The sequence below is a fragment of the Micromesistius poutassou genome (assembly GCF_964030765.1).
Source record: "Micromesistius poutassou genome assembly, chromosome: 24".
Lineage (NCBI taxonomy): Eukaryota > Metazoa > Chordata > Actinopteri > Gadiformes > Gadidae > Micromesistius > Micromesistius poutassou.
In genome coordinates this window covers 7,194,928-7,204,407 of record NC_140294.1, presented here as the reverse complement: position 1 = coordinate 7,204,407, position 9,480 = coordinate 7,194,928, and the positions used below count along the sequence as shown (strand labels likewise).

Sequence of the window (9,480 nt, the reverse complement as noted above, 5' to 3'; positions counted from 1 at the left end):
TCCAGTGGGCCCCATTATATTACAACAGATGAAAGCTCAAATCAATTCTTGGTTGTGTCGTCTATAAACGACGCTGCCCGACGCTCCGTGGCTCGTCCGCTGACTGCTTCATATTGAAGCTCTGCCCTGACCTAGTCGACTCGGACCCAGAGTGGATCTGAAACCCACGACCTTCTCCAAACAGCCCTGACGTGATATTGAGGCTAGCAGGTAGAGTAGAACGCACTGTGGCGGATTCAGTTGATCTAGAAATAACGTGCACATTGTTTTATTATCATTTTTTCCCCATCGACCAATCGATTTGTCGGAGAGTTGTTGAAATTAAACCGACCAAGATTTGATTTGGTTGACTACAGCCCTAATAATCATCCCAAATAAATACTTGCCTTTTCTCAATAGACTGAGTTCCATCTTTAAACGTGACAGGTGGATCCATAGATTGGTCACTCTTCATGGAGACACAGCTGGGTCCAGGGGAGTCTGCTCTCACCTGCTGGACTCTTCTAGAAAAACAAGAACCAGGATTTCCCTCTCATTCACACCATGCCAACCACATCACTAAAACAGCCTTAAGAGCACTGCACAGTCGCGCATGAGAGAACGCGCGAGCCGCGCATCAGGCAAAATTGCGGTCACATGACGGTCACGTGTCCCGCGCATGGGCTGTCGCACCGCCCTTTTTAAGGCGCGTCTGATGGCTCGGATCCGCACGATTTTTGTCACTTGGCGTACGAGTGGACAGACAGACCGGAAAAACCACAGAGAGCAAGAATGGATGATTTCGAAGGAAGAGTTGCTGAGCAAGTGCTCTACAGGAGTCTGTATGATACGGATCTGATGATATCAGATCCGATGTGACACTATACATGGACAGTCACATGAACACAGCTGATTTGCAATGTTTGCAATGTCCGATTTTTCTCTACTCTATTTTTTTTCAACGATTACAAAAAAGTTGTCTAAGCACAGGTGGTATGTGTCTGGTGATCATACTGGCTATAGGATCTATAACTACTGGCCCATCAACTATTGTAATGTAATGTGGCCTCCGTACTAGCAGATTTGATATTGACTACGCCACTCTCGATTACAAGGGTGAGAGAGTCTGGTGATCATACTGGCCATAGAATCTATAATTACTATCAACTATTATTTAAGCACAGGTGAGAATGCTCTGTTCAGGAGAAGACTGTACTTACTGGCGTGTCTCAGATCTGCAACTATATATGCTTGCAGCGCGATAGTGGGCGTGAACTCACGTATGGGAAATTGCGTACGGGCGGGCAATAGGCGACTGTGCAAAGCGCTTTATCCCTCCTCGCATTCACACCATGTCCACCACAACACTAAAACAGCCTTATAATCTCAGATAAATCCTCACCTCTTCTCTGTTGACTGATTTTCATCTTTAAATTGAACGGGTTGTTCCATAGAGCGGTCACTCTTCATGGAGACACAGCTGGGTCCAGGGGAGTCTGCTCTCTGCTGCTGCGCTGGGCTTCAACACAACACACACACACACACACACACACACACAGCTTTTAATCACACTGCAGTTTTGACACTGACAAGAAAAAATTTCTGTTTTTAGGTGAGAGCATTTCACTTGTTTCCAGCTTTTAAGTCCATAATTATCTATCTATATATTATAACTTGTTACTGAGATGTTATTACTGGCCCTGAGTAAACTAATGCTCTGAACTAGAATCACAGAATTATAAATCAGTTTGATAAACACTGACACACCAAACTGCTTTGTCAAAGTCTTATTTAGAAAACTTGATCCGTACCTTTCAGTCAAGATGAGTATCTTTTCATAGAATTCAAAGGCAAACCCATGTGTCTAGTTTGCTTAGAAACAATATCAGTCATGAAAGATTTCAACTTAAGTCTCCACTACTACAACTGCACTGACTATGATGCTAGTTGTTCACTTAATGTTGGCCCACTGTTTCAGTTTTGTGCCATCATTGAATGATGATGTATGTGAGCCCTTTGCACTGAGAAAAATAAGAATCACTCATGTGGCTTTTAAAACAACACTTGTTGTGTTTGTCGTTTAAGAGTACAGACATGTTAAAAATGACATTTGAGCATGGAAAATATGAAATGAATGTATGTTGGTTGAATTAACATACAAAGGCTATGAATCAGAATGATTTTTTAGGTAGTGGTCATCCCCAGAATGTACCAGAATACAGGAAATCACATCTACCAAATTCAACATCTTCTGGGGGAGGACCCCCAGACCCCCGCCCACGACTACGCCCCATCAACAACTTTCATCACCAGCCACCACTGATACAGACACATATCTACACATCATTTGTTCTTCTTTTTTATTCTTTTGTATCTTCTCTCATATCCGATTAGGTGAAGAGCGTGGTCATGTGCCCTCTGATGGTGATGATGAAAATTGTGGCCCTCTTAATCATGAAAGTTGTCCATCCCTGAGTGACGTCAAAGTCACGTTACGATACGACTGTTCAACATGAGGTCGCATTGAGAGAAATCCCTCCTGTATCTGATTCAGGACCGCGTATGGAAGTGGCCCATACCAGAATTGAACAGACCTGATTCTGTGTGATTTGTGCTGTTCACACTGTTCTGAATGAAATCGGATCGGAGTCACCTTTGAGCAAAACAATCTGGCAACTCTTGCTTGCAGAGTGACGAGGCCAATCACAGCCTTTCACCACCTAACATGTCCCGCCTGAACATAATATTTATGATCTCTGATGAATCCTCACCTCTTCTCAATAGACTGATTTCCATCTTTAAAGTTAACAGGTAGACCCATAGAGTAGTCACTCTTCATGGAGACACAGCTGGGTCCAGGGGAGTCTGCTCTCTGCTGCCTCCTTCTGAAAAACAAGAACCATCTGGAAGTTAGGATAGAAAGATCAAACTGATTCAATAAAAGCTGTTTGAAAGACGTTGAACCTTCTAACATTAAACCTGTAAAGTCTGCTACAAGTCGTCTTAATATTCATTTCATTCACACGATTCAAACAGCAGAATAAACGGCCTCAGCCATGAACCAATCCATCTCCAAGTGGTCCTGTGATTGGACGTTGGTATGTTCTGATTAACGATCGGCGGGCAGATAAAGATGATTCGCGGGCCGCCAGTTGAACAGCCCTGATGTATCGGCTGAATCCTCACCTTGTCTTAGAAGGTTGGTGATTTCCATCTTTAAACTTGTCAGGTGGATCCATAGAGCGGTCACTCTTCATGGAGACACTGCTGGGTCCAGGGGAGTCTGCTCTCTGCTGCTGCGCTGGGCTTCAACACAACACACACACACACACACACACACACACAGCTGTTACTCAGACTAATGATGGAGTCGTGATGTATCACTGCTGAGCTCTGAGATGGACAACAGTCACAGACAGAGAGATCCTCTTCTTACCTCTTAGCTTTGCTCTGGCGGCCATGTTCCCCAGACAGAGTGGTCTTAGAGGTAGGACCCCCCTCCTCTCTCTCCTCATCCATAGTAGACTGGAGACCTGGACACAAACACAACTCATTCATCACTTCAATTGCCTTCTGAATTTTAGCAGTTTATTGAAAGAGTAGATCATTGTGACTGCGTCACACTAAAGCGTTATGGACGACATAGACCATCAATATGAACCCCACAACATAACTACACTGACCTCACTACAGTACAGATGTGGACAGCACAGGACAGAAGATTAAACACCTTGGAGACTGTAACTGTGCTCAAACTACAACACAAAAAATATATACGATTGACTTCAAAAAGTCACCATAGTACGATTAAAAGTAAAGAAAGTTAAAATAATTTTTCCACTGGAACAAAGTCTGAAAGTCACTTTAATGAACCACAGATTGATATAACATAGTATATAGCATGTAAGGGATAATGTATAGAACACCGGTCATTATCGGGAAAATAAGCCCCAACAGGGCGAACAGGACAGCGAGGGGTCTTGCTTCGCCCTGAAGCAGCTTATTTTCGATAATGACCGGCGACGTTCTATACATTATCCTGCTTATTACACGGCTACTTGCAAAAACGAAAAAATAACTTCACACTGTGTGTCTTTTTACAATTTATTTGTTACCATTCACAGTGTTGATCAGCAGAGAAATAGTCCGCCAAAGAAATAGTTTGCCAAAGACGTTACGAAAGGCGTAAATCAGAGGCAAAAAAATCCACTTTCCTTGACAGCGGTCAATTATGCTTAGCAACAGTCAATTATACAAAAAGAATTGACCGCTGGAAGTCGGGAAGGCCCATTCAAGTGAATGGAGCATTCTAGAGCATTAAAGGTCCCATGACATGCCACCAGGAGTGAGTGTGATTAGACATCACATCTAGGTGTCCACCTAGATGTGTGACGGATAGATGAGCAACGTTTGAGCCAGATTTTTAAAACGGCTTGTAACGGCCAATCAAACTCACACCTGGTGGCATGTCATGGGACCTTTAAGAAGAGCTGTGTAATAAGCACAAATATTTAACTTGTGATTTAAATATCAGGACATTCTCAGGATTTCTGTCTCGTCCTTCTTTTGATTTTGAGCATCAAGACAAACTAATCACTTGAATATTGAACGCAGTGTTCAATTTCTCTCTCCTCTTCTCTCCCATCAACATCACAAAGCTATTATAGTTTATATATAATCCTACACATCCATTCTCTCAACTCTCAGGCTTTACTATGTCTCTGCTCTAAATACAAAAACGTGACCTTATTTCCTCTCAGTCTCCAACCGGTGACCTTTGGCGTGTTAGATGAACGTGATAACCACTACACTTCAGAAACTGAAGATTCATGAGCTAACAAGTGGGTAAAGAGTTAACTTGAAGCCAGGCGGAAACACAATGTATTCAATAAAACAAACAATGGCAGCCTCATTAAACATGGGCTATGAAGTTGTATCTTGCGTGTAATCTGTCTCGTCATTAGGGGTACACCAGCCTAATTACTTCTGTAAACGAAAGCGCTCATGTTTTCTCAGTGTTGTGGTTATCACGTCAGCCTCACACGCAAAACTGTGCGGAAATACTGTGGGTTACATGACTTATAATGAAAAAATAAATAAAAAAAACATATAAAATAAAAACAATCATACCACATAAACCTGTTAATTAAAGGGTTAAAACAAACCAAAACCTGTTACGACTACACAACGTCTGAGGTTTTTTGGTAAGTGGAAGTGATTCCTCTCTCTCTCTCCCTCTCTCTCTCTCTCTCTCTCTCTCTCTCTCTCTCTCTCTCTCTTGCTCTCTCGCTCTCTCTCTCTCTCTCTCTCTCCTTCTTTTCTTTTTGAGCATCAAGACAAACGAATCACTTGAGTATTGAACTCAGTGTTCAAATGACCACAGGTTAGTGAAGCACAACAGTGAAACATTAACTAATGTTGTATTTGTCTAAAGTAAACTCTGTCTTTAATTGATAAGCATTGAGATCATTATTATATACCAGTAACCTAAAGAGAATGTAAACGGTAGTAAACTGGTTATTATTATATACCAGTAACCTAAAGACAATACACACGGTAGTAAACTGGTCATTATTATATACCAGTAACCTAAAGACAAGATAAACAGTAGTAAACTGATCATTATTATTATATACCAGTAACCTAAAGACAATATAAACGGTAGTAAACTGGTCATTATTATTATATACACGTAACCTAAAGACAATATAAACGGTAGTAAACTGGTTATTATTATATACCAGTAACCTAAAGACATTATAAACGGTAGTAAACTGGTTATTATTATATACCAGTAACCTAAAGACAATATAAACGTAAACTGTCTGCCTACCCTATCTACTTGATTAAAATGTTTTCTGCCCCATATGGTAAAAAGTTATAAAAGTATAAATGTAAGGGAAGAAACTGAGGTTTAAGTGTTCCTCAAACAAGCGATTGGGGGAGAAAAGGGATTAAAGTGGATGTAGAGAAAGACTGATCTTCACGGCCGCTCACTGAGGAAGACTGAGTTCAGATGAGGATGTGGTTTGAACGTCTCAGGGAGGAAGCGATGTTACATCATCTGGCATCACGAGACTTCAGGGAAAGAGAAGGTTTGAGACCTCAGACATGTAAGCACGCATGCACACACACAGATTCATGCACACACACAGATTCATGCACACGCACAGATTCATGCACACACACACACACACACACACACACACACACACACACAGATGCACACACACTTTTTTAAGTGACATAAGAAAGAAACCTGTGATGGGGTGAGTTACAATACGATACATACACTATGTTATACAGGCCCTACAATAAGATACACTGCATGTTATACAGGCCCTACAATAAGATACACTACATGTTACAAAGGCCCTACAATAAGATACACTACATGTTATAAAGGCCCTACAATAAGATACACTACATGTTATAAAGGCCCTACAATAAGATACACTGTATGTTATAAAGGCCCTACAATAAGATACACTACATGTTATAAAGGCCCTACAATAAGATACACTGTATGTTATAAAGGCCCTACAATAAGATACACTACATGTTATAAAGGCCCTACAATAAGATACACTACATGTTATAAAGGCCCTACAATAAGATACACTACATGTTATAAAGGCCCTACAATAAGATACACTACATGATATAAAGGCCACACCCAGGTAACACACCTGTTGGTGATGAGACAATCATGTTCTACCATGAGGATGAGAAAAACAGGGGGCCGTCAGCGACTCAAGACCCTTAAAGCAACAGTGGAGGAAATACAGCAGAGTAACGAGGAACGTGAAAATAACCAAATAGAATCATATCACCTTCACATGTTATATCTTATCTTCTCTCCAATCATACATGTATGACCACCGGGCGGCTGAAGCAGAAGGCCGTGAAGGCGCTCACCTGCGGAGCCCCACCTTCAACAGAAGGAAGTCAAACCCAGGAATCATTTACTAAGATAAACGGCCGGGCGCCCTGCCTCTATTCTCCCGACGGGCCGTATAGTGAATGACTTATCCTGACGTTGGACCTCCTGATAAAAGACTACCCCTCAGGTAGTATTTTAGCCGGCGGAAATGTTAATTACCTTATATGTGAGTGAGCAGTAGGATGTGGGCATTTCACACCAGTTGAGTGGGCGTGTTGATGACGCTTCGGTCTATGTTTGCATGTCATTGAGTGGCACCCGCACCCTAATCGATAATCAGCCTGTTGCCTTTTGTTCACTGAATGGTTTAAAACATATTTTAATGTGGCACTGCTTTTCAGAGTCATTCGTGGTGAACGCTAAATGATAGGTCTTATCATAACCCTCAGAGTACACATCATACAATAAATTACAATACATGAGTTCACAGCTGCACACGTATATAGAAAATGTTTTTTCATTATTATGTTACACCTTTCCTGCTGTCGGCTCCCAGACCGTAGTCGAGGAGCACTGGAGAGACTATAATAAACTGTAGTAAACTGGTTGATCATTATTATCTTATCTTACCTTATCTATTCCGGGATAAAAATGCGTCCAAACAGTATAAAGTAAAAGATTGATCTTCACTGAGACAGACTGAAGTTCAGATAACTCATAGGAACCACCCCCTCTCTGTGATAGCCAATCACAGCCTCGGATACCAACAGGAACCGCCCCCCCCTCTCTGTGATAGCCAATCACAGCCTCGGATACATAACAGGAACCGAATCTCTCAGCCCAAAGAGACCACGTGTTTTCTGGGAAAGCGAAATTTTGGGAGCCTTCAGAAACGCACACACGCGCTTACACACAGTGGGCTGCAGTCGATGACGCTGGAGGAGAAACACAAGGCTGTGGTCGTTCCCGCCTCACCACAGGGCGAGGACGAGGGGAGGGAGAGACTCATCACATAACAACACAGAAACATGCTGGCTAATGGAGGAGGAAGAGAAGAGGGAGTTATTAGAGAGGGAGGGGGGAGGGATTGCTATTGTAAATACAACAGCATTGAGTGTCAGAATAATGATCTTTTAATTAAACAACAGTTTACACAAATGTGAATAAAATAAATACTGAGGTAAATGTGATGTGTGATGTCCTCAGTGGTCGTGAGAGTTGTTCACTCTGAGTTTGGGATTGTGGGGAACCAGTTGATTTATTTAGTTTTTAAAGCCCTGATGGGGGACAGCTGGAGGGGGAGTTTGGTTTGGAGGGAGAGGGGAGGACGTAGGGAGAGGGGAGGACGTAGGGAGAGAGGAGGACGTAGGGAGAGAGGAGGACGTAGGGAGAGGGGAGGACGTAGGGAGAGGACGTAGGGAGAGAGGAGGACGTAGGGAGAGGACGTAGGGAGAGAGGAGGACGTAGGGAGAGGGGAGGACGTAGGGAGAGGACGTAGGGAGAGGACGTAGGGAGAGAGGAGGACGTAGGGAGAGGGGAGGACGTAGGGAGAGGGGAGGACGTAGGGAGAGGGGAGGACGTAGGGAGAGAGGAGGACGTAGAGAGAGGGGAGGACGTAGGGAGAGGGGAGGACGTAGGGAGAGAGGAGGACGTAGGGAGAGGACGTAGGGAGAGGGGAGGACGTAGGGAGAGAGGAGGACGTAGGGAGAGGACGTAGGGAGAGGGGAGGACGTAGGGAGAGGGGAGGACGTAGGGAGAGAGGAGGACGTAGGGAGAGGGGAGGACGTAGGGAGAGGACGTAGGGAGAGAGGAGGACGTAGGGAGAGAGGAGGACGTAGGGAGAGGACGTAGGGAGAGGGGAGGACGTAGGGAGAGGACGTAGGGAGAGGGGAGGACATAGGGAGAGGACTTAGGGAGAGGGGAGGACATAGGGAGAGGGGAGGACGTAGGGAGAGGGGAGGACGTAGGGAGAGAGGAGGACGTAGGGAGAGGGGAGGACGTAGGGAGAGGACGTAGGGAGAGAGGAGGACATTAAAATATAAATAAAAGTTGTGTTTGTCCTCCAATGGGAGTGGTCGAATCCCACAGCTCAGCCTGCTTATGTAGTATATAAGTAGTCTGTAATGTTGAAAGGCATCAATAAGGCAAAGAAACCCTTGAAAACATAATGTGAGATGCCCTTGCACTGTTATAGCATCTGTCCTATTGGATAGTTATTAAAAAAAGAAACAAAAGATTTTATGGCCAGACAGATGTTTCAATGACGTCAGGTTGCTAGGGACTAGGTGCTGAAAGACGCTGTGAGCACCTGTCCCATTGGATAACGGAAGACCCAGAAGTAGTGTACTGTCCGTTTTTAGGTTTTTACCCTAACAATGATTTTTAAAATGATATCTGTGACTACTAAGTTCAGATAACTCATAGGAACCGCCCCCTCTCTGTGATAGCCAATCACAGCCTCAGATACATAACAGGAACCGAATCTCTCAGCCCAAAGAGACCACGTGTTTTCTGGGAAAGTGAAATTTTGGGAGCCTTCAGAAACGCGCACACACGCACACGCGCTTACACGCAGTGGGCTGCAGTCGATGACGCTGGAGGAGAAACACAAGGCTGTG

At 43.7% G+C, this 9,480-nt stretch overlaps 1 protein-coding gene across 5 annotated transcripts in view; it reads right to left on the bottom strand.

Annotated features, from left to right (window-relative positions):
* Nucleotides 1-9,480, bottom strand: part of LOC311369512 (protein NLRC3-like) — a 131,792-nt gene that overhangs the window by 53,872 nt on the left and 68,440 nt on the right. The window contains exons 1-4 of one of the 5 annotated variants that reach the window (XM_084487710.1): nt 7,493-7,571; nt 6,813-6,911; nt 3,416-3,512; nt 3,166-3,285 (exon numbers count right to left, since the gene is read on the bottom strand). The exons of 2 other annotated variants lie outside the window; for them this stretch is intronic. In XM_084487710.1, the coding sequence (XP_084343836.1) occupies nt 3,166-3,285; nt 3,416-3,498 (203 nt within the window). In that variant the 5' untranslated portion in view covers nt 3,499-3,512; nt 6,813-6,911; nt 7,493-7,571. Of the gene's footprint in view, nt 1-3,165; nt 3,286-3,415; nt 3,513-6,812; nt 7,369-7,492; nt 7,572-9,480 lie in introns of those variants that run through there. 2 more of the 5 variants (XM_084487711.1, XM_084487714.1) reach the window with 2 other exon arrangements.